The sequence below is a fragment of the Myxocyprinus asiaticus genome, chromosome 38, assembly GCF_019703515.2.
Source record: "Myxocyprinus asiaticus isolate MX2 ecotype Aquarium Trade chromosome 38, UBuf_Myxa_2, whole genome shotgun sequence".
In the NCBI taxonomy this organism is placed as follows: domain Eukaryota; kingdom Metazoa; phylum Chordata; class Actinopteri; order Cypriniformes; family Catostomidae; genus Myxocyprinus; species Myxocyprinus asiaticus.
The window spans coordinates 26,754,528-26,781,026 of NC_059381.1; the positions used below are offsets into that span (position 1 = coordinate 26,754,528).

The 26,499-nt window shown below is 43.9% G+C and overlaps 1 protein-coding gene across 1 annotated transcript in view; it reads right to left on the minus strand.

Annotated features, from left to right (window-relative positions):
• plrdgb (PITP-less RdgB-like protein) overlaps positions 1 to 24,066 on the minus strand; it is an 80,812-nt gene extending 56,746 nt beyond the window's left edge. The window contains exons 1-2 of the mRNA XM_051677432.1: positions 23,977 to 24,066; positions 12,969 to 13,073 (exon numbers count right to left, since the gene is read on the minus strand). Coding sequence (XP_051533392.1) covers positions 12,969 to 13,068 — 100 coding nt within the window. The 5' untranslated portion in view covers positions 13,069 to 13,073; positions 23,977 to 24,066. The remainder of the gene's footprint in view (positions 1 to 12,968; positions 13,074 to 23,976) is intronic.
• Positions 24,067 to 26,499: the final 2,433 nt, after the last annotated feature.

Below are 26,499 nucleotides of genomic sequence, written 5' to 3' on the forward strand. Positions count from 1 at the left end.
CAAATGGGGTGAACCCCGTGGAGGCTTGCGGGACCTCTCAAACTGCAATTAACAGGGGTTCAATCCACTTATCCGAATTCCGAGCATCTTCGTGCACAAACTTCCGAATCATGTTTTTTCAGGGTTTGATTAAACCGTTCGACCAAGCTGTCCATTTGCGGGTGGTACACGCTTGTCCAAATCGATAATGCCCAATAATTCATACAGCTTGTGTAGTGTATGTGACATGAAAATAGTGCACTAATCAGTGAGGATTTCATTCGGATCCCCACTTGGGAGATAATTCTGAAGAGTGCCTCCGCAACACTACGTGCTGAAATCTTGCGCAAAGGCACTGCTTCCGGATATCGCGTTGCATAGTCCACCAGAACCAACACAAAGCGATGTCCATGTGCCGTACACTCTAATGGCCCGATGAGGTCCATACCAATTATTTCAAAGAGAACCTCGATCAAAGGGAGTGGGCACAATGGCGCTCTTGGGATGGCCGGCGGATTCACCAGCTGACATTCACGGCATGCCGCACACCGCCTATGAACATCCCTGTGAATGCCCGGCCAATAAAATGGGCCGTTAGACAGATTAGTGTATTTTCTCACCCTAAGTAACCCGTCATCGGATTATGATGAGCCGTCTGGAATAACATTTCCTGACAGCACTTCAGTACCAACAACTGGATTGTATCCTCTTTTGTCTGAGTTTCCTGCATCACTCAATATAACCAATCATTTATAATAGAGAAATATGGATATGAGTGTGATGTCTGGCTGACGATGCTGACCATCAATCAATTTCACTTGGTCAAAGGCGTGCCTAAGGGGTTTGTCTCATGTCTGCTCCAGAGGGAAATCCCCAGAGGGGAATCCTCTAAGGGCTGGGAAAGTCAAGACTTCCCCCTCCCTAACATCATCCTGACACGAAGCTGACTGGCCCTGGCTCTGCCTCCCCAGCAAGTGTATCCCAAATCCCACACCGAGACGCTTTGTTACAGGACACATCCGCACAAATTTCCCTTAATAAAGTGGTAAACACTGGCCAATTTGTACCCAGGATTAGCGGATGGGTGAGGCGGGGACTAACCGCTGCCTCAACACTATGCTTTTGCCCCCGGAATTGAATAGTTATGGTCACTACCGGATAATCATGGATATCCCCATGCACACACCTTACCTTCACCTTGTGACTTGTACCAAAAGCCTTATCTTGAACCAGGCATTGATGGATGGAGGTTTGGCTGCAACCCAACCACCAAGGCCTGGTATGTACCCCCCTTGATACTCACAGGTATGCAGTACATCCCAGATTGATCGGGGGTGGCTTGTGGCACGTCAGGGAGCCGGTCCATGGTCCCCATCTCCATCAGCGGGCATTGGTCCTGGAAATGCTCCATGCCCACACCCGCGGTGGCGGATATGTCGACCTGTGAGTGAGAATGGAGAGGGGCTGGGAAAGGGACAGGGTGAACCGGCAGGCTGCGCAGACTCCGCAGTCAGGAAGCGGGTTTTGGAGGGGGAACTCCACGTCTCCGGGGAGGAGGGATTGGATGGGAGGAAACAGAAAGTGTAGAAGAAGGGGGCAGAGGGAGAGATGAATAGGGGGGCTCACCAGCCGCCGGAAAGGCTGCAAAATGGTCCTCCGCCAGTTGGACGGCATCATCCAGTGACGCTGGATGATGGCAATGGACACACTCTGCAGTTCTCTTTGGCAAACGGATGGTGAGTTGCTCCAGTACTAACAAATCTATCACACCCCTGATGTCACAACCCTCCTGGGCTAGGACCCACCTCTGGCAGGCATCACGGAGCAGCTGAGCATACACAAATGGGCAGCTGACCTCCTCCAGCCTCAGGGAATGGAAACGCTGGCGGTGTTGTTCCGATGTATGCCCGACCCGCTGAAGGATGGCCTTTTTCAGGTCCTCATAAGCCAGGCAAGTTTCTGCTGGAAGCTGATCAGCCGCAAGTTGTAACTCGCCGGAGAGCAGCGGCAGCAAACGAAGCACCCATTGAGACTTTGGCCAGCCGGAGGCGGTAGCCGCTTGTTCAAATATCCCAATGAATGCCTCCGGCTCATCCTGGGGTTCCATCTTCATCAGCTGCAGATGAGACATGATTGCTGCCTCTGGGTCTGCGGCTGAAGATCGATCCTGGGCCACCAAGCTCCACTACACCCGCTGGTCCTCCGCATGGGCCCGGAGGAGTTCCTGGAATCGCTGTTCCTGAGCCAGGGGTGCTTGGTGGTGAGTTTCCTGAATCTCAGCAAAAGCACGGATGACTTCACCCAACAGGGAGGACTCCATGGCAACACTCTTCCTCCTTTTTCCTGGGTTTTGGCACCAGTGTAAAAGAATTGGGTTATTGGGGTGAGAAAGGAGGAATCGGGAATGGTGAACTTCAACTCAAATGGTATTTTTATTTATTCATTAGAGCAAAAACACTCTCTCGCAACACTCACATGCCACACAGGATCTCTGGGTGTGTGTGTGGGTCTCTCTCCTCCTCTACTGGCGTCTGGCTCGCTTTTAACTCCTTCTCCACTCTCAGTGCAATGACAAATGGCTGTTAGAGACAATCATTGACAGGTGATGATCCTTACCGTTCTCATCTCCCGATCTCATTCTCCATACACAAGCTGGCGCTCAACCACACCCCCAATACCACAGGACACATAACAGAACTTCAAATACTATATATCAAGTTGGTAAATGAAAAACAAGGTGCAATAACACATTGAAGATAGGAATTCCAAACTGGCAAATCAATTGTAGTCTAAGAGCACAGAACAACAAGAACAAGAAAACGTCTTGATTACTGATGTAACCTCTGTTCCCTGATGGAGGGAACGAGACATTGTGTCGATGTAGTGACACTAGGGGTTCGCTCTTGAGAGTTCCAATCACCTTTGCTTTATTCAGAAAAGGCCAGTGAAAATTGGCGAGTGAAATTTGCATGCCACTCTCCGCCACGGACATATGGTATAAAAGATGGTGTGCACCACTCATTCAGAGTTGTGCTGAGGAGCCGAGAGAGAGAGTCCCGGCCATGTCAGTGGTCGGTTCAGCACCGTGGCAGGAGGGACACAATGTCTCATTCCCTCCATCAGGGAACAGAGGTTACATCAGTAACCAAGATGTTCCCTGTCTGTCACTCACTCGACATTGTGTCGATGTAGTGACACTAGGGGTTCCTATACAAAACGTCGCAGGTGCTGAACCGTGTCACGTGGTATGGAGGAATGGACACAGGTAAGCTGCTGTTAGGTAAAGTGAGTTAGGTAAGGCATGTCCCTGGTCCCGATAAGGGTGGGAGGAGGCACTTACCCGAGGAGGCTACAGGCGGTGGCCTTTCCTGATTTCTGTATTAAGCAATTTTCCGCCGAGCACCTGCTAGAATAGTGCAGGTGGAAGTGCTCTTCCCTCTCCAGGAGGGAAGAGCACTTCGGAACCCACATTCTACCGAGGGAGGTTAACATGTGGAGAATACCTCACATGGACTTACCGATGGGGAAGTTCACATATGGAATGATGCCACTGGGGAGGACCCTATCTACGGAGATAGATACACCCGACCGGCCGCCCGGCCTACCTGTTGTTACCCCGTAACACTCGGGTCAAAACCCGTTCTATGCGCAGGTTGTAGAACCTTGCAAAGGTATTGGGTGTAGCCCAACCCACTGCTCTGCATATGTCTGCTAGAAAGGCGCCCTCGCCAGTGCCCAGGAGGATGCAACACCTCTGGTGGAGGTCCACAATCCAATGGGACAACCTCTGTTTGGAGACAGCTTTCCCCTTCTGCTGCCCTCAACGCAGACAAAGAGCTGCTCCGAGCATCTAAAGTTCTGCGTTCAGTCCAGATAGATGCGCAGGGCGCAACTGGACACAGCAATGACAAGACCGGGTCTTTCTCTTCTGAAGGGAGTGCTTGCAGGTTCACTATCTGATCCCAGAAGGGAGTGGTTGGAACTTTTGGCATGTAACCGGGCCGGGGTCTCAAGATTACATGAGAGTGTGCTGGTCTGAACTCCAGGCATTCGCTGGTGACAGAGAGCGCCTGCAGGTCCCCCACCCTCTTGACAGAAGTGAGAGCCACTAGGAGGGTCATCTTCAGCGACAAAGTGCTGAGCTCAGCCTGCTCCAGGGGCTCAAAGGGGGCTCTCTGTAAGGCAGGTAGGACCACAGAGAGATCCCAAGAGGGAATCAGGCACGGTCTAGGGGGATTCAATCTCCTCACGCCTTTGAGGAACCTGGTGATCAGGTCGTGCTGTCGAGAGGGTGTCCCATCCAGTGTATCGTGAAATGCTGCAATTGCAGCCACGTTCAATTGCAGCCACACCTTCAGGGTAGAGGGAGACAGCCATCTCTCCAGTCTCTCCTATATAAAAGACAACACAGACCCAACTGCACATCTCCGTGGATCTTCCCCATGGGAAGAACACCAATTCGTGAAGGGATGCCACTTCAAAGCATACAACCGCCTCGTGGAAGGGGCTCTGGCCTGAGTGATCATGTCTACCACTGCTGGCGGAAGGCCTGCTAGGCCACAAGTGATGAAGAAAATGTACACGCCTTGGAAGGGAGCCTTGGTCGGTTCCTCCATGTGGCTGCGCCCTGCAGGCATAAATGCAACGCAACGCCACGCTCTACCTGGGGAAGCTCGACATATCTCTTAGCCGCTCTGCCATCGAGGGTAGTTAGGGTGGATGAGCCGGCAAATCATGTACGGGCAGAGAAAGGTGCCTTCCATGACTTTGCGAGCTCCTCGTGCACTTCTGGGAAGTAGGGCACTGGGGCGGGGTGCGGCCGTGAGTCGCGCTCTGAGCCCAGAAACCAATCATCTAGCCGCGAATGCTCAGGGCAGGGCAGGGCAGAGGGTTCCACTCAAGTCCGATGTTCGCGGCCGCCCGGGCAAGCACGGCTGCCAACTCAGCATCCGCCTCATCCTGAGCTCTACCACCCGAGAGCAGGAGCTCAGAAGATTCGTCCACTTCCGAAAGCAAAAGCCCACCCTCCGATGCTGCAACCGATAACGCATCCTCGTCGTGAGCTCCGAATGAGATATTAAATCCTCCCTGAGGCGGACCGCCTACCTCGCTCGTGAACTCTACGGGTAGAACCAACATGCTGGGGGCTGGGAGGTCCGTGGGGATTGAGCAGGCAGGAACACTCCCATATCCACATCCAGATCGCCCACGGCGCTTGCCGACACAGCCGCCTGAGTTTCAACCCAGGACGGACTGGATTGGGAAGCAGCCACAGTGGCTCTCTGCTTCACGAAGAAGGAAGAGAGCCATGACCGCAATGTTCTCATGGGCATGTTCTCGCAGTAAGAACATGACCACTCCACGAAAGCTGCCTCGGCATGCTTGCGACCCAAGCACTCGAGACAGATCTCATGGCCATCCGGTGGGGAGAGATAACGGCCGCACCCGTTAGCACAAATGCAAAAGGACATCTTCAAAAAGACGGCAATCATTTGTGCGAGCTCTTTTAGAGAAAATATACTCTTTTGGAATATACTCTTTAACACCTGTGGACTCAGCCGCCGAAGCATCCAGGGGAAGCATAACACTCGATCGTGTGAGGGTGACTGCTGATATGCACCATAAATTCCAGCAGCAGAAGGAAAGGTGACGGGACAAACACACATGCGCTCGGCTCCAAAGAACAAACCTGAATGAGTGGTGCATGCCATCTCCTTTTACACCCGTATGTCTGGGGCGGAGAGTGGCATGCAAATTCCACTCGCCAATTTTCATTGGCCTTTTCTGAATAAAGCAAAGGTGATTGGGGCTCTCAAGAGTGAACCGTTAGTGTCACTACAGCGACACAACTTCGAGTGAGTGACAGACAGGGAACTAAAGGTAAAGCTGCCATACAGTAAGTGGAGCTGGGGATGGAGGAGGGTGTTAAGTGCAGCTTGGATCCATGCAATGTAAAGGCAGTTAAGGCAATGAATAAATGGAGGACTTAAACAGTGCCTCTCTTATAAGCGTCTGAATTTTATTGGTAGACGTCATACATACAAAAGATACATCATGATGGCACCACGGATGGCCGCCTCAGTGTGGAGCACTCGTATTGTTTTGTTGTTTTTGTTTGTTTGTCCTGTGTTAAGTAATCTTTTTCCAGTCAGTTTTACCAGAGACGAACTGCTGAACATTCGACAGCATATACCAGACAATCTTTTCCTGGTTTTGAATATTCAGACGTTTTGCTGGACATTTTAGTTGGAGGCACAGCTGTGTTGTTCAAGAGACGCAGGCGAGGGAGACGAGCAGGCACGCTGGTCAAGCTCCGTCAGCGCGGCTTTCGAACAGCGCTGCCGAGTATTCATCTTGCGAATCTCCGCTTTCTTCCTAACAAAACGGACGAACTACATCTCCTCACCCGAACAAACAAGGACTTTTCAACCTCTGCTGCCTTGTGCTTCACAGAAACCTGGCTAAGTGAAGCCATACCGGACAGCGCGTTATATCTGCCGAGCTTTCAGCTGTTCAGAGCAGGTCGCATTACGGAGATAATGGGGAAAACGAGAGGCAGTGGAACATGCTTTTACATCAATGAAAGTTGGTGTACAGATGTAACAACGTTAAAGAAGATGTGCTGTCCTAATTCGGAAGCGCTCTTTATTAACTGTAAGCCTTTCTACTCGCCATGGGTGTTTTCCTCATTTATTCTGGTTAGTGTTTACATCGCGCTAAACGTGTGTTTGAATGCCGCGCTGCAACAGCTGGCTGATCAAATCACAGACATGGAACAACAATACCCAGATATTATTATTCTTGGGGATTTTAACAAAGCAAACCTCACACGTGAACTGCCCAAATACAGACAGCTTATTACATGCCCAACCAGAGATAGGAACATACTGGATCACTGCTACACAACAATAAAGGATGCATATCGCTCTGTCCCTAGAGCAGCTTTGGGACTATCTGATCATTGTTTCGTTCATCTTCTTCCAAACTACAGACAGAAACTAAAATCTGCTAAGCCTGTAGTAGTAGATGTATTGTACTGTAAAGAGATGGACCAGTGAAGCAGAGCTGGAACTACAAGCCTGCTTTGACTGCACTGATTGGAGTGTTTTTGAGGCTGCAGACACCAATCTGGACAAGCTCATAGATACTGTTACATCATATATCAGTTTCTGTGAGGATATGTGCATCTCTACTTGGACTTATTTAGCATTTAACAACAACAAACCGTGGTTAACAGCAGAACTCAGGCAGCTTTATCAGGCCAAAGAGGATTCATACAGAGGTGGGATAAAGTCTTGTACAATCAGGCCAGGAACACACTGAATAAGGAAATCAGAGTGGCTAAAAGAAGATACTCTGAGAAGCTGAAAAACAAGTTTTCAGCTAACGACCCTAAATCAGTGTGGAGTAGCATGAAACAACTTACAAATTACAGGACTCCTACCCCCAACCCTGTGGTGGACCAACAACTGGCTGACGACCTGAATGTGTTCTACTGTAGATTTGAAAGGCCCAATCTCACACCCGCTCTGACTTTCACTTCACACAAACACCAACACCTCCTGCAACCACCCTCCTCCCCCCTCCTGCTACTCAACCTGCACTTAAGATCTGTGAAGATGATGTGTGCCATGTCTTTCAGAAACAAAAGATAAGTAAAGCTTCAGGCCCAGATGGCGTTTCACCTGCATGTCTTAGATCCTGTGCTAACCATCTGGCCCCCATCTTCACACTGATTTGCAATAGATCACTGGAGCAGTGTGAAGTCCCATGCTGCTTCAAATGCTCAATCATCATTCCTGTCCCAAAGAAACCCAAAATCACAGGACTTAATGACTACAGACCTGTCGCCCTAACGTCTGTGGTCATGAAGTCATTTGAGAGACTGGTGTTGGCCCACCTGAAGGACAACACTGGACCCTTTCTAGATCCCCTTCAATTTGCTTATCAAGCAAACAGGTCTGTGGATAATGCAGACAACTTGGGATTGCATCATATCCTGCAAAATCTGGACAGACCAGGGACATATTAAGGATCCTTTTGTGGACTTCATTTCGGCTTTCAACACCATCATCCCAGCTATCCTCCAGACTAAATTACACCAACTCTCTGTCCCCATGTCTATCTGTCAGTGGATTACCAGCTTTCTGACGGACAGGCAGCAGCTTGTGAGACAGGGAAATTCACTTCCAGCACCTGTACAATCAGCACTGGTGCCCCCCAGGGATGTGTGCTCTCCCCACTACTCTTCTCCCTCTACACCAACAACTGCATCACCAAGGACTCCTCTGTCAAGCTCCTGAAGTTTGCAGATGACACCACTGTCATTGGCCTCATCCAAGATGACGATGAGTCTACATACAGAAGGGAGGTTGAACAGCTGGCTCACTGGTGCAGTCAAAACAACCTTGAGCTGAACACGCTCAAAACGGTGGAGATGATTGTGGACTTTAGGTGGAACACCCCAACACTGACCCCGCTCACCATTCTAAACAGCACTGTGGCAGAAGTGGAGTCATTCAGGTTCCTGGGCACTACCATCTCACAGGACCTGAAGTGGGAGACCCACATTGACTCCACTGTGAAAAAGGCCCAGCAGAGGTTGTACTTCCTTCGCCAGTTGAGGAAGTTCAACCTGCCACAGGCGCTGCTGATACAGTTCTACTCAGCAGTCATTGAGTCTGTCCTCTGCACTTCAATATCTGTCTGGTTTGGTTCAGCTACGAAATCAGATATCAGAAGACTACAAAGGACAGTTCAGACTACTGAGAGGATTATTGGTTGCCCCCTGCCCTCCCTTCAAGAACTATACACTTCCAGAGTGAGGAAAAAGGCTGGAAAAATCACTCTGGACCCCACTCACCCTGCCCACTACATTTTTTGAACTGTTGCCTTCTGGCCGACACTTCAGAGCTCTGAGCACCAGAATCGTCAGGCACAGGAACAGTTTTTTCCCTCAGGCTATCCTTCTCATGAACAGTTAAAACTGCCCCATTGAGCAATAATTAATGTGCAATACACAGTGTATATGTATGTATGTGTGTGTATATATATATATATATATATATATATATATATATATATATATATATATATATATATATATATGTATGTATGTGTGTGTATGTGTATGTGTGTGTGTGTGTGTGTGTGTGTGTATGTATATATATATATATATATATATATATATATATATATATATATATATATATATATATATTGTCTATTGTGTATTCTATATATACTTTATTTCTTTTCATATTTTTTTTATTTTTTATTTTTTTATTCAATTTGTAATTATTTTTTAAAAGTCTTGTTGCTGTTTTGTATTGTTGTGTACTGGAAGCTCCTGTCACCAAGACAAATTCCTTGTATGTGTAAGCATAATTGGCAATAAAGCTCATTCTGATTCTGATTCTTCTGATGATCAGCTGAGCATCAGCTGATTGCAAGCTCGACTAACATGACCTGCCTAAACTGAAACTATGTTTGATTTTTATCCTTTTTGAGCAATATGTATAATGTAATAATGTAACAATATCCCTGCTCTCCTTAAAACTGAAACTGATTCCAGATTTGTTAATTGTGAAATGAAAATGGACAATTGTTTGAGGTAATCCTCTCTCTATCTCTCAGTCTATCTCTCTCTCTCTCTCTCTCTCTCTCTCTCTCTCTCTCTCTCATCTGTCTGTCTGTCTTAGTCTCTCTCTTTCTGTCTGATTTTCTCTCATTCACCGTAAACTGTGACCCTACATAATAAAATTAAAAGATATATGCACAAAAATACAACAAGGTTCCTCAGAGACATCCATAAATCCCAGCACAGAAAACAGACCTGTGTGAAGAACTTCTTTCAAAAACTGTAGGGTAGAATGGGGTAAAAAGTGATAAGAAAAGAGCCTTTTTGAAGGGGTTAAGGGCTGGTTTCATTCAAAACAAACATCCTTTAGCATTTCTTTTCACACAAATTGTGTTGCTTCATCAATATTTCATAAAACAAAATATATTTTTTTGGTCATCAAACACTTTGGGACCAGAAAACATATCACATTTTACTTAAGCTCCCCTTTAAGCCCCTTTGTACCCTACCAAGACCTATTTTCAGATAAACATAAATCTCATCACAAACAAGGCTGATGGACTTATCACTTGTGACCAAGAAAGAAAATCTGATAGGTCATTCTATCATGCTGGCACATTTATGAGGTTAAATTGCTCCAGTAAGACTATTTTACAGTGATGAAATACAGTTTTCTTAAATGAGTGGCAAAAGTTAGCTGCCTTTTTCTCTTACTTACAAGTAGATGTCATGCAGTTTTACAGAAACTCTAAATCTTCCATGCAGTATTACAGAATCTAAATGTGTGAGTAACTTGGTGCTATAGAGTGCCCCATCCAACTAATTCACTGCTTGTGTCCTGTGGTTTTAATAAGGCTTAGAGAGCATGAGAGGCAAAACAGTGATTACGTTGCATCTGTAGCATGAAGTGGCTGAAGTAGTGAGATTCTTCTTGGATTTCACAATAATTTTACTTTTACCTATCATCAAGCAAATGCTAAAGACTCAGAGTTATGCTTATTTACTGTAAATTATGGTGATTTGTATTTTATTTTATGAATTTATGAAAAGATGCAATGCATTAAACATGCATTAAAGGCATTATGCCCACTTAAATTGAAAACTTAAGTTTCATTACTTAAATTTAAAATTAAAGATCAAAGTGGTGCCAAACTTATCAAATTACAACCTGCAGTCATAGGTCTGTTTCATTTGTTTGATCACTTTGAATTTAATTACTATAAGATAGATTATAAGATAAAGAAATTCGAGGTTATACATATGACAGAAATTATTGTGACAAGTTAAATGGATGTAAATAAAGATGTTGTTATAAAAAAAATTTAACAGTCTGAATAACAATCAATGTTGTTATAAACAATAATAATTCAAAACAATGCTTGCACCAAGTTTAACTGTTGACGTTTGCGGTTGCAAAGCAATAAATATGCAATGATACAGAATGTGCGATCACATTGGTGGGGAAATACTCTTTACAACGGATTAAAACACGGCTCATCCGATCAAAATTTTGAGTCTGAATTATATTACAGTTTTTCTCAGTCGCTTTGGCTCATTCTTTGAAACAATCTTAACATTCTCTGAACTGTAAGTGCAGTTGTCACAACTGTTTTATGGGACATCACAACTCTATTGCATATCTGCAAAATGTAGTAACTCACCCAAAACATTTAATTCATGCTTCAAAACCTAGTTATTGTGTCAGTAAATTAGCCAATGCCACCAAAATGAAAAGTTTTTTTGTCATCGTATGAGCCATACTGGTCAAATTGTTTAGATGTTTTTTTCACCATGGCAGTCAACCCTGGAAATGTTTGTTATATACACTGACTGCTTATTGTACTATACAAGAATGTCAGTTTTGTCTTGCTGAATGCTATTGTGTATCACATATATTTCAACAGTAGGTAAAAGTTTACTGGGAAAAGTCAATACCGTACAATACTGTAGTACGCAGAAAAAGGATATGCACATTTTTTATGTATACAGTAAATGTATTTTTGTAGCAATGTGTTAAATGTAACAGAAATTCACATTTGCATGTACATTTTTACACATTTCTTACATGTAATGTAATATATAGTGAACAGAAAACTGCCACAACATGACATCCATGCAAAAAAAAAAAAAAAAACAGCAACAATTAAAAAACCCTCGGTAGTTCTGTAAAAAAATAAAAATAATAATTTGTACTTCCTCACAGTACATAACACTACAAGTTCCCATCTTCTTGGTGGACATCCTGTCGCTCTTGTTGGTCTGCCCAGAGATTTAGCAGACACCACAAACATTCCATGTCATAGATATTTATGGAATATACATGTATGTCTGACAGATTTTGATAATTGAATGGATCGTTTAGCATGTGATGGCTCACACAGTGAAAGAATGTTTAGAAGTTGTGAAGAGTATGACAATTTCACTGAGAATCAACTCATTAGTTTTTATCAGCAAGCCATGTGCATTTAGTTTTTGTGCAAATTGTTGACAATTGTACTTACTCTTTAGCACACATGTGCCAAAACACGTGCAATTTGCTTGAATGAATAAGAAATTCAAATCTGGAGTGAACAAGAAACTAACTGTTCAGAGATTTGTACTTACTGTTTTTTTTCTCAGTAATTTTTCTGCCCAATTTGGAATGCCCAATTCCCAATGCACTCTAGGTCCTCGTGGTGGCGTTGTGACTTGCCTCAATGGCGGAGGGCAAATCTCAGATGCCTCTGCGTCTGAGACAGTCAATCCGCAACATCTTATCATGTGGCTTGTTGAGCGCGTTACTGCGGAGACATAGCACGTGTGGAGGCTTCATGCTGTTCTCTGCATGGCATCCATGCACAACTCACCACACGCCCCACCGAGAGTGAGAACCACATTATAGTGACCATGAGGAGGTTACCACATGTGACTCTACCCTCCCTAGTAACTGGGCCAATTTGGTTGCTTAGGAGATCTGGCTGGAGTCACTCAGCATGCCATGGATTCAAACTCGCAACTCCAGGGGTGGTAGTCAGCGTCTTTACTCACTGAGCTACCCAGGCCCCCAGCTGAACTTATTGTTTTGAAAAAAATTATTCTCATTCGAGAAATGAGCCAAAGCGATTGAGAAAAACTGTAAATATATTCTTTATATGAATACTTGTATTATACTTTTTATAACAGTCCAAAATTTATTTGTTATGACTGAGTCAATCTGACTAATGACTACATGAGGTTACTCCAACAAAAGTTATTTATGAGTGTAAGGTTATGTAGGAATAGCCCCTATAACAACAGCACATTTTGACTTTTACAGTGTGTTACCTTTAAATTTGTATAAGATGATCTGAAAATTATGACTATTCTAGATCACCTCATGAGAACAGACCTCTTTAGGAGACCTGTGTGAGATGTCAGTTGGTGCTTGTACCTCTTGAGTGCTCCAGGTGGCCCAGTGTCTCAATCTGCTCCACCAGGTCATTGGAGTTCCACTGGCTCATCCCCAGCAGCATGGCCGTCTTCCCCTCCATAACATCTGCATATCAGCAGGACATGGCAAACCATCATTCAATACAGTGAATTAACTTGAGGTCTACAATGTTATCGTATGGACAATGGTTCTCAGCAGGTGTGTCACATCCCAAAAATAGTTGTTGACATCAAAGGCTTTCCGTCCAATAAAACCAAACAGTATTTTGGCACAAATTCATCTGTCATTTGGTAAAAGGTATCGAAACTAGCCAAACTAGGGTCTTGAAGCAAAACCACTTGAGAAGCACTGATGCAGGACATTATGTTCCATGAAACAATTTATAGCTAAAAACTAAATCAGTTCTTGCATCACTTTTGCTGTAAATATTCCTTCACAAACAGATTTCGAGTTAGATTTTTGCCTTTAGTAACAGCTTTCAGAAGTGTATGGGTTTAAAAAAGGTCCTCTTATTCTAAGAGAATGTCCACTATGAAAATTAGAGCTTCTTTTAAATAAGGACTATTTCTAGGCCATGTCTCCATGAAGTGCCCTTAAAACTGAGGAAAATGTTCTCGAGGAATCATTTAAAAGAGGTATGGTACAACACACAGAGACAAAAGGGCAAAAAAAAAAAAAAAAAACTCAAATGGAGCCAAAAATAAACCACAGAGATAGAGAAGAGAAAGAGAGGGGAAGACGGGGAGGCTGTGGAATAAGGTAATAAGAAACTAATGAAGATGGATCACTCTCTTCTGTTTTCCTCCAGCTGTACATTAGCCAGTTCTTGAGGATGAACTCTGTCTTTTTCTCCAATAATTTAAGAAATAAGTCTAAAAACTATATTTTGCTCATATCAGTCAGTGATTAGTCTGCTGCTAGAGGTCGTGTGGTCATTCTCTGACCATCTGCAACAACAACATTAGTACATTTTATAATGGCCAAGGATTATTCATGTTTGAATGAATTCTTCCAAGACACCAAACATTCTGAAAAAGAAGGAATATATAGGGATTATGAGAAATGAAATGCAAACCCAACATACTCTCATGACATCTTGTAATAATTTATACAAGATGGCAAAATCATAAGATATCTTATGACTTAGCTCATATGAAAACTTATGACTTTTATTCCAATAGAGACCAACCAATGTACAGAATTTCAAATCGATTCAATACAAGCATCAAATGTTAGCTAGCCTCCTATCCAACACTTTATTTTAAAGGAAATGTCTGTGAACAAATTTTTGGTGACTCATTCCATATTTATTCATGCAATACAAATGACTGAAGTACTGTATGTCAATAACCTATAACATGTTTCCCTCATTCCAAACCCCATTGCTTCCTTTCTTCCATGGTAAAAAAAAATATATATATATTTTCCTATTGAAATCATGGTTAGGTTTAGGTTTGGATTAGGGGTAAAACTTAGGAAAATTAGTAATAATATTGTTCATTGGTTCGTTTATTTTTCTCTATAGGAATAAAAGCTGTACGTTTTTGTACGAGCCAACATAATATTATTAAAGGGGTAGTTCACCCAAAAATGAAAATTTTCTTATCATTTACTCACCCTCATGCCATCATAGATGTCTATGACTTTCTTCTGCAGAACAGAAACAAAGATTTTTTAAAGAATATTTCAGCCCTGCAGGTCCTCAAAATGCAAGTAAATGGTGACCAACATTATGAAGCTCCAAAAGGACAAAGTCAGCATAAAAGTAATCCATAAGATTTCAGAGGTTAAATCCATATCTTCAGAAGTGATATGATAGGTGTGGGTGAGAAACAGATCAATATTTAAGTCCTTTTTTACTATCAATCTTCACGTTCACGTTCACATTCTTCTTCTTTTGTTTTTGGTGATTCACATTCTTCATGCATATCACCACCTACTGGGCAGGGAGGAGAATTTATGGTAAAAATGGACTTAAATATTGATCTATTTATCACCCACACCTATCATATCACTCCAGAAGACATAGATTTAACCACCGGAGTCTTATGGATTACTTTTATGCTGCTTTTATGTGCATTTTGGAGCTTCAAAATTTTGGTACCCATTCACTTGCATTTTGAGGACCTACAGAGCTGAAATATTCTTCTAAAAAACTTTGTGTTCAGCAGAAGAAAGACATACACAACTGTCAAACCCCCCCCCCCCCCCCCCCCACAACCATGCATCTGAGATACCTTGCAATTGTGAGACTGTAGGTCTGGCATAATCAGACAAAAAACTGGAGTCCCCCCTCCATTGTAAGAGTTGGTATCGCAACTTGGTTGGTTGCGCAATCCTCCTCTAGCATAGACGCCGGTGTCACGTGGTACCTGTTACTTTTCTCAGCGGTGGCCAGGATGGGCTAATCACAGTCGTTTATTATTATTGGATGAGGAATTTTAAAAATGATTTCACAGATAATGCTGAAGCGAATTTACATTTACAAGTATGAATCCTTGTAATTATCAGTTTTTATTTAAAATAACTATCCAGTGTAAAATGTCTCCAAAATGATAAAAAACGTTCTGAGATTTAAATGCGGATGCATGGAGGATTCGGTTTTCAGAGCATCAGGCGCCCCTTGCAGGAATAAAACTGTGTCTCACAAGACACAGTCAGTGGCTGACAACATGTGCAATTTCAGTTTGTAGCCCTGTTAACCACACAAAATTTTGTATGAATTTAGAAAACATACATATCATACATGCAAACAAATATATCATGAGTCATATGTGGAGTCAGTGAAGATGTTAAAGGTGTCCAAAGAAATAATGATGAAAGCAGACAGGCATTTCAGATGAGCAGGTAATAATTGTAATTTTCTGAAAGGGTTAATGTTTTTCTGAAACCTGTATGAAACGTTACACTCGGACCCACATTTGAACCCCACCCAAATGTTGAAACCAAATCTATGCCTTTGGTGTCAAGTGTGTGATGAAATTTTTTTTTTGATGAAATTTGTCTGTGTGATGTTTGTATCTGTGTTGATGTGCACAAATGTGTTTGCATATTAGTAGAGTACAAGGGAGAAATATAAGGGATTAATCTGAGATGGAGTGACAATGTGTAGGTGGGTACTAAGAGAAAACTAATGCATAAAGGCAACAAGAATATTTGCAACATAGCAACACAAAAACCCAACAGCATCCATTAGAGAAACTCTGAAAACATGCTATCATGTCAAGTCTTTTAGACGAAAATTGACATAGCGGGTTGCTCATCCATTTTGTACAACAACTTCTTTGGAGAATCAATATTTGAGAGAAAGGAGTTGACAGACAACATTGGCAAATGATTGGGAGAGACAGAGAAATACAAGACAGAAAAGAAAAGAAAATGAGGCAAGCTTTGACAAGAAAAGCTCTGAGAAAGCAAAACAAACCAAAAACTATTCTCACCACACGTGTAAACTGAAGCAGCATACTAATATGAGAGCATAATGCAAGTACTATCAGGGATTCATTTTTCACAAGGAGTTATCTTTCATCAAGCAAAGAACATAAGCACCTTTTCTTGTCTCCCCTTTTCTCCCCAATTTGGAATGCCCAATTCCCAATGCACTCCAAGTCCTTTTGGTGGTGTAGTGACTCGCCTCAATCTGGTTGGCGGTGGACGAATCTCAGTTGCCTCCGCGTCTGAGACTGTCAATCCACACATCTTATCACGTGGCTTGTTGAGCGTGTTACTGCGGAGACAGGAGGCTTCACACTATTCTCTTTGGCATCCATGCAAAACTCACTACGTGCCCCACCGAGAGCAAGAACCACACATTATAGTGACCATGAGGAGGTTACCCCATGTGACTCTACCCTTCCTAGCAACCGGGCCAATTTGGTTGCTCAGAAGACCTGGCTGGAGTCACTCAGCATGCCCTGGATTTGAACTTGCGACTCCAGGGGTGGTAGTCAGCGTCTTTACTCGCTGAGCTACCCAGGCCCCCATAAGCACATTTATTATGTTTTTGACAAATAGAAACCTGAAATATATATATATATATATAAACATTTAGCTGTTTTTCAGGATGATTCTTAAAGGGATAGTTCACCCAAAATGAAAATTATGTCATTATTTACTTACCCTCATGTTATTCCAATCCTGAATGGCTTTCTTTTTCCATGGAACACAAAAGGAGATATTAGGAAGAATGTTAGTGACTGACTGACACAGTCACCATTCACTTTCAGTGTGTGAAAAAAGTGTAATAAGGCTTTAGAATGACATGGGGGTGGGTAAATGATGAATGATTTTTCATTTTTGGGTGAACTACACCTTTAATGCTAGAGAAACAGTCACCTGGACAGCTCGCAGAAAGTGACAGCTTATCGAAAGACATTAGTTCCCTATCTGTCACTCCCTCAACGTTGTGTCGGTGTAGTGACACTAGGGGTCACTCTTGGGAGCCCGAGACACCTCTGGTCTTTGATAAAAGGCCAATGAAAATTGGCAAGTGGTATTTGCATGCCACTTCCCCGGACATACGGGTATAAAAGGAACTGGTATGCAACCACTCATTCAGATTTTCTCTTCGGAGCCGAGCGGTTATGCTCACTGAGCTGAATTTCTACTGTTCATTCACCTCTGCTGGATCTGACGGCGCATTTCAGCGGCTTCTCCCTCCTCTGCACTGGTGCACTGCAGAGAACGCCCCTGGGCACTTCAGCAGAAAAAAAAGAGAGTATATTTTCTGAAAGAGCTTTTTTCTCTAAAAGAGTATTTAGCAACGTTGCGGTCACGGCTTGCTTTCATAAGAAAGCAAGCCACCCTACCGGCTCCCCGCCTCAGTCCTTCTACCTACGAGTATGAGGCCAGCGCAGCTAGCACTGGGGGCGATTTGGGGACCCCAATGGGATCGCCTCTGTCGGGTATACCCCCGCAGACCTCCCATTCCCCATTACGCTCGTCTGCCCCAGTCGGGCTTCCGGATGAGTCCGCCGGCTCGAGCGCAGCATCGGAGAGCAGGCTTGTCCAGTCGGACGCAGAAGCCTCAGCTGGGCTCCCCCCCTCGTGGACGATTGCCCAGTCACAGGCTGGGCAATCGTGTGGCTGCTCAAAGTGTCTTTCTTCCCGGAAGTGCACAAGGAGCTGACGAAATCGTGGGAGGCACCTTTTACTGCCTGGCCCCGATTCCACAGTTCCCCCGCCCTCATTAACCTCGATGGTGGGGCGGCCAGGGGCTATACGGCGATTCCCCTGGTGGATAAGGCGCTCGCGGTGCACCTATGCCCGCAGAGCACCGCCACCTTGCGCGGACGTCTTAAGCTCCCGTCCAAGCCCTGTAGGTTCACGTCGTCCCTGACGGCTAAAGCCTACAGCGCTGCTGGACAAGCCGCCTCTGCCCTGCACGCCATGGCTCTCCTGCCAGGTCCACCAAGCCAAGGCGTTGAAAGAACTGCACGAGGGTTCCGCCCCAGATTTGATGCAGGAACTGCGCTCTGCGACCGACCTCGCTCTCCAAGCGACGAAGGTCTCTCAGGCAGACAATGGCCACATTAGTGGTCCAGGAGCACCACCTTTGGCTCAACCTGGTCGAGATGGGTGAGGCCGACAAGACACGGTTTCTTGCTGCCCCCATTTCCCAGGCTGGCCTATTCGGCGACACCATCAAGGATTTTGCCCAGCAGTTCTTGGCAGTGAAGCAGCAGACGGAAGCTATCCGGCACATCCTGCCCCAGCGTGGCTCAAGATCCCGCACCCTGTCTGCTCATCACCAAGGCTCCGCCGCAGCCCGCCCCTTCCGCCCGGCCCCGGCGTGGAGCCCACCAAAGGAAGCAGACGCCACCCGTCTCACAGTCGGCTGCTAAGAACCCACGGAGGTCGTCAAAGCACCCCTGAGACGGGCGACCAAGGGACGACGAAACCCACTCACCTGGAGCTGGTAAGAAGACCACTCCATCCCCCGGTGGAGGGCCGGGTGGAAAATCTTTTGTTGCCTTTTTGTTTGATTTCGCCGCAGTTCAGCAAAAGAGCAGTTTCCTTCCTCCCTGGGTCACATACCTGGTGTGCACAGTCATCATCACGACTACCGTCCATGGGTTTTTCCTTGCAGAATTGGCGCTCCAGCAGTGGTCTTCCCGCCCCTGAGCACCCAGCTGTGGCACACAGCCCCCCCCCGATATGGCAGTCTCCACGGATTACAAGGACAGGCCTCTTCCTCCCCCGTCCCAGGCTGTTCCGGGGGTGGTCACAAGGAGCCAGGTTAGTGCTTCAATGTCCCTAGACTCAGCACGGCCACGACGTGGTGTGGCACTTCGAGCTCCACCCTGCTGTGAGGCCCCACCTGCCAGTACATTCGATGACGTTGTCCCCTTGGTCCCCCTTGCGTGGAACTTGGATGCGTGGCTTGTGTTTTCCAATCCGTCGTGATGGCTGGTCCGGACCGTCCGGAGCATATGTCAACCGACAAGGCGGTCTGCGCTCTCGTTGTCTTAAACTTAAATATCCCCCCCTCTCTTTGGGCGAGGTGTGGTCTCCGCGGTGTCTTCCCCTTGGGAGGGACACCCCCCGACTAGACCTGGCGGCCCAGTCGGATAATCCCCCTTCTTTTTTAGGGAGTGGAAAAAAAGAAGGGGAAAAGAGGCCACGACTGGGTTAGCCTGTCTCTATCTTTTGGGTAGTCGACTTGTCCCCAAAGGGCCGTTCGACACTCATAACTATGTTGGGGGAGGTTACATGTTGACCTGGTGTGCTGGCTATGAGGCAGACAGTGGTCTGCCCACCACACACCGCCAGTTCACGTAACACAGTTCAGCCAGTTGTTGTGTTTCGAATAGGGACCCCTAGTGTCACTACATCAACACAACGTCAAGTGAGTGACAGATAGGGAACGTCATGGTTACTTGTGTAACCTTCATTCCCTGATGGAGGGAACGAGACATTGTGTCCCTCCTGCCACAATGCTGAACTACCCGCTGAAATGGCCGGACCTTGTCTCGGCTCCTCAGCATAAAACCTGAATGAGTGGTTGCATACCAGCTCCTTTTATACCCGTATGTCCAGGGGAGTGGCATGCAAATACCACTCGTCAATTTTCATTGGCCTTTTATCAAAGACCAGAGGTGTCTCGGGCTCCCAAGAGTGACCCCTAGTGTCACTACATCGACTCAACGTTACACAAGTAACCATGATGTTATCTAGGTAAGGAATAAAAACAATTTTGTTAAACCATCTCAGAAGATTTATGTCTCTGATATAAGTTTACCACACAAACCTGTAATGAAGCAAGAAATTGGGTAACTTAAAATTTTTTATTGTTAACAAACACTTTTCGCTCTGCAAATTAGGCCCAAATCGTAATCATACAACAATCCAGCTTGATTACTGACCAGAGAGTGCAGGCTAATTAGCATGCTAAATCATCCTTATTCAACTTAATACCTGCTGGCACCATACAGCCCAGTCTGACAGGTGTTGCAGTAATAAATGGGCAGAGCCTTAAGGGCTTTGTGCCCGCAGGAGCCTATCTAGATAACAGTGTGATGCAGACAAATGGATGGCCAGCTTTTCAGGCTTTTACTGATGGGCTCATTAAATATTTGGGCCAACTTCAGTGGTATTATCACTGGTATGATGTAGAATGCAAATTTAAGAGCAGAACAGATGTAAAAAATAAAATATATATATATATATATATATATATATATATATATATATATATATATATATATATTAAAATGTAAAGCACTATATTCTGCTGTTGTTGTAGCCTAAGAAGACCCTCTCAAGACAATACCACGCACATAAAATATTGAAACTACACTCTCTAGATGACCTTGTCATGTACTATTTCCATTCACTATTTTCAAGACTTCAAATGCTTCATACGTATATATACACAGATGAGCCAAAACATTACAACAACTCACAGGTGAAGGGAATAACGTTGATCATCTGCTAACAAGGCCACATGTCAAGGTCTGGGTAGATTAGATGATAAGCGAACAATCATAATTCTCGTGGTCAATACTTTGAATGCAGGAGAAATGGGCAGGAGTAAAGACCTGAGTGACTTTGGCAAGGGCCAGACTGTTATGGCTAGACAACTGGGTCAGAGCATCTCTGAAACGGCATGTGGGGTGCTCCCGGTCAGCAGTGGTGAGTATCAACCGACAGTGGTCCGAGGAGGGACAAACCACAAAACGGTGACAGGGTGTTGGGCACCGAAGGCTCATCAATGCGCGAGGGCAACAAAGGCTATCCCGTCTGGTCCGAACTGACAGAAGGTCTACTGTGGAACAAGTCACAGAAAATTTTAATGATGGTTACTGGAGGCATGTGTCACAACACACAGTGCATCGCACACTGCTGTGTAAGGGGCTGTGTAGCCGCAGACCATCAGAATGGCCATGATGACCCCTGTCCACTGTCAAAAGTGCCTACAATGGGCATGCGAGCGTTGGAACTGGACCTTGGAGAAGTGGAAGAATGTTGCCTGGTCCGATGAGTCCCATTTTCTTTTACATCACATGGACGGTTGTGTACATGTGCGCCGTTTACCTGGGGAAGTGATGGCACCAGGATGCACTGTGGGAAGATGACAAGCCGGTGAAGGGAGTGTGATGCTCACACTGGGAAACCCTGGGTTTTCTGCTGGGAATCCCTGGGGCTGGCCATTCATATGGACGTCAATTTGACACGTGCCACCTACCTAAACATCGTTGTAGACTAGGTACACCCCTTCATGGCAATGGTATTCCCTGATGGCAGTGGCCTCATTCAGCAGGATAATTCGCCCTGCCGGAAATGGTTTGAGGAACATGATGCAGACTTCAAGTTGTTGCCTTGGCCTCCAAATTCCCCAAATCTCAATCCGACTGAGCATCTGTGGTATGTGCTTGACCAGCAAGTCTGATCCATGGCAGCTCCACCTCGCAATTTACAGGATTTGAAAGTTCTGCTGCTAATGTCTTGGTGACAGATACCACAGGACACCTTCAGGGGTCTCGTAGAGTCCATGCCTCGGTGGGTCGGTGCTGTTTTGGCAGCACACCAAGGACCAACAGCATATTAGGCAGGTGGTCATAATGTTTTGGCTCATCAGTGTACTTGAAGGGATAGTTCACAAAAAATGAAAATTAATTGTTGTTCCAAACCCTTACAACATTCTTTCTTCAGTGGAACACAAATGGAGATTTTAGGCATAATGTAAGACACCCTACACTTTCACTGAATCTTTATTTTTTTCATACAATGACTGTGCATGTGTCGAGAAAATCTGGGCAGTACACAGACAGTCCACGCAGACTGTGCTGATAATGAAATTTGCGTCACGCATACTTTGCGGGTTCCGATCAGCAACATGGACTACCGAAGTATACTTTGGCCATAAGGCTAACATTCTGCCTAATATCTCATTTTGTGTTCAACCAAAGAAAGAAACTCACACAGGTATGGAACAACATGAGGTGAGAGAATGATGGTGAAATATCCCTTTAATGTTAGCTACAATTTTAAAGTCCCCAACTGATTCTGTAGAGATTGCAATCATAATAACTCGCAGGTACTCCAGTTTACCAATGACGGCAATCTCATTAATATGTGCGAGATGATATCTTGGTGTGAATGAAATACTGCAATGTGTAAATACCATCCATAACAGCCCCTTCAGTGCAATTCCAGATGCTTTACTATTGGGATTAACATAAAAAATGTTTGTCCATAAACATTTACACAAATGCTACTTGCGCTACTTGAGAGCGGTTGCTGCTTGAAAAATACCACTGGGCAATTTGTACCTCATGAATAACTGAATTGAGTCAATTATAAACCTGCTGGCTGCCACAACAAATCACATCAACATATGTGTGTGAGTCATTGATAAGTTCTCTGGTATTAATTTATCATTTTGGTTTCACACCGCACAACCACTGTATTCTAAAGAGCCAGCCTGAAGAAATAACTTGTATTTTTATAAATGGAAATATAAGCAAAACATGGCCTGAATTACATGCTTGCATACTGCTTAAGTAAAACTGATTTAAATGTGTTTCACATTTATTTGTCCTTGAGGGCCAAAACACACAATGTTTTGCCAACATTCCTTACCTACTGTACCAGCCTACAGTCCCATGAGATAAACAATGTAATAAACTTAATAAACAATGTCTTAATGAAAATAGAAAACACTGTGAGGGTTTAGGGTTAGGGGGTAGAAAATGTTGTTAGCTCAGTAAAAAACAATAGAAGTCAGTGGAAAGTCCCCAACATGATAGAAAAACAAATGTGTGTTTTGACTCTGTTGTTTGTGATGTATTACTTTAGCCTTTTCTTTAACATGTTGAAACTGGCTGTTGAGCCAAGAAAAGGTGACCATGGATCAGACTTCCTTTCCAATGAAATGCAGTCTCTAAAACACCAGGTACAGGGACAAATAATGTATATATGTACACAGTGATGTCGTAAAAATTTTATAATAAAGGCTATAGAATCTTATGCAATAAAAAATGCTATTCGAGCGAAACTCGTTTGAGTTATGACATTGGGACAGCACTGCACTGATGTCATCTCTAGATAAGTGACTCTAGAATTTCCCTCCTCTTTAACCAGTTATTTTCTGTAAGCCCCACAGCCTTCAGAAATAGCCTGGTAGTCTCTTAAGTATAGTTCTGGTTGGACTGTATGCTGTCCTAATTCCAAAAGGGATTTCAGCAGCTGCTTCCAATGATTTTTAGGGGTATTTTGTGGGCTATACACACTTCACACAAACAACGTTGAATGCTCAAAATGCTATTTGCACTGTGCATTGACTCATTTTTTTGCAATCGTAAAAGATATATAATTCAAATACAATAAAGCACTTATTTACAATTTGAAAGAAAATCACTGTAATTCAGTTAACGGACAGGTTTTTTTTAATATTAGTTCTACATGTTCTCCGCCAACATAAAGTGTCTTGCAAGAGATGATGTTAAATTAAATTCAAACAATATCCAGTGTTTTTCACAAACAATAATAAGGAACAAAATCATACCCCGGGCATCAAAAAACTCCTCATCAGAGCTTTCAACAGATTCCTGTGCAATGTTTTGGAGTCTCCAGTGGGAGGTGCTGTGTTTTCGAAAGGGCACTAGAAAACAAAAGAGAGCAAACAACTATATTAAAACAAATCACAGAAATTAGTTTAGTAATTTATAGAATTATATTAATAATACACCAGTATTAAAGATTAAATATACTAATGTTAAACACTGTTTGATAAAGCATTTTTGAATGAACCCACCACAAAAGTTTATGCTGTGTATTTTCTTCAATGTTAAAATACCTTCTCTTATCCCAGCTTAATATGTAGAGACAACCAGGGCTTGTCATTTACTTTTTGGCTCACTGGCTACTGTGGCTAGTATCGCAAAAAAATGATTAAGTTAACTGGAAACTGTTACTGCATGCATTTGTATGGAAATTTCATTTAAATGAGAATTAAATTCGTTTTGTAGGACATAGGCCTAATGATTAAAGCCACCTTTAGAATATTTGAACTTTTATATTTATTTAACCCCTTCGTTCTAAATTGTACTTGCATATATGAAAGTTAACCATTCTTCTACCATTGTTTAACAGTGGCATTTGTAATGATAAGGTCATTACCACAGGAAAGACCATGGATGGCTCCGCTGATGAGCGCTGAGGCAGTTCGCGAGAAAGCATGCTTAATTCACCCCACACAGATACGTGTGAAAGTTGGCATATTTAGTGCTTATAAAGCACTGAACGCGAGATGAACACTATTACATATGCTGCGGCGGCTCCAAGTCGCCTGACATTCATAGAATTTTCAGTGTAGGAAAACCCCTAAAAACGTCACCTACCAAAGTGGCTAGTAAGAGTGAGTATGAGTTAGTAAGAGTTACCCGCCACTGCCCATTTTTACCCACATTTGGCAGGTTGGTGAGTGTTAATTTCAAACCCTGGAGACAACTATAAGTAAGCCATTCCTAAGTTAATTCCCAATAACTGTAAACTGTGTGGCACTTTCAAAACATTGCTCTTTTTGTTTGAGCAACCAGCCAAACACAGCAACACTGGCGTAACCAATGGCATGAGTTTGGGGCGGGACTACATGTTTGCTGGAGACTGACCACACTGAAATTCGGCAACAGGAGTTCTGCTGCTAATAATTGGTGTGTGCTTACCAAAATTTTAACCACTGCCTCCTAGTGGCCAAAGTGATGCTGAGGTGAAACATCCACACAAGTTGTATTTTTAGTTGTTAATGATGTAATACAATCAACAGGAATCATCTAATTTTTTTAGATAAAAATGCAACCCCCAAATCCTGCTCACCATTGTTTATGTTAATGTGATCACTTCACTGGTTTCCATAGGAGCATGGATTTCAGAGATTATTCACTAGCACCACACAGAACAAGTGAACATGTTTTTGCAAAAATGGCGGAATGGCGCATGTCAGTAATTTGGCAGAATGGGATCGATTTCAGGGTTAATGAACATTTGGAAGCAACATGTCGATTTCCAGTGTGATCATGCTGGTTTGCTGAACAATGGTAGATAGGGGAGTTATTTGGGAAACCTGCTTGAAAAAAGTCATAATTTTGCAATTTCAATTTTTGCAATTCCAATTACACAGTTCACCTTTAAAGTTTGCACTGCAGCAAAAACTATTTGTCCTTTTTTATTGTGTCCTGTCACTTAAGTGGGGGCATAAAGACTTCAGAAAAATGCTGCATAGCCTTAAGAATGATGTTCCCTTTGCTAAACTTTCCCCATATAGCAGATACTGTTACACATAATATCTCCCCCAGGGAGTGCTGCTTTGAAGCTGAGCGTGGCTAATTAAAAAGGAAAGCACGCTTACACTGCAACAGTTGCAAATAGAGAGCCAAGGCTGGATTTTGCTGAGCTCTGATAAGCCACTTTTCTGTTCATGCTTGCATTGTTCCCCAACTGCTTTGTAGATTCTGCACATTTTCCTTCTTTACATCTCAACTGAAAGCTGGGACAATATGGTTGTCATTGGCAGAGACATTAGAAGCTGCTTTGAGATGAGAGAAGACTACGTCCTGTGCTCTTTTCAACAAATCATTTGTGTAAACTTGAAGCAAATGTTGGGAAATATAAGCGTGTTGCCTTTGCAAAATTGGATATGCCGATATTTAAACACTGAACAAAAACACTAATGCAAACTTAATGTGGCCTTTGTTCTCGATGTCAGTTATTTATATAAAACACCAGGGTAGAATATTTTAATAGACATAGACTTGGAATACATGTACAAACCATTGATTATGTGTAATCCAGCAGTGGCCACACTAGACTGGACTTTGTTGACTATTAGAGTTCTACACTGCTTAAAAATTCTTTTTTAATTATATACACTCACTGAGCACTTAATTAGGAACACTATGGTCCTTATAAAGTGCCTGACATGGTCTTCTGCTTTTGTAGCCCATCCACCTCGAGGTTCGACATGTTGTGCATTCTGAGATGCTATTCTGCTCACTACAATAGTACAGAGCGGTTATCTGAGTTACCGTAG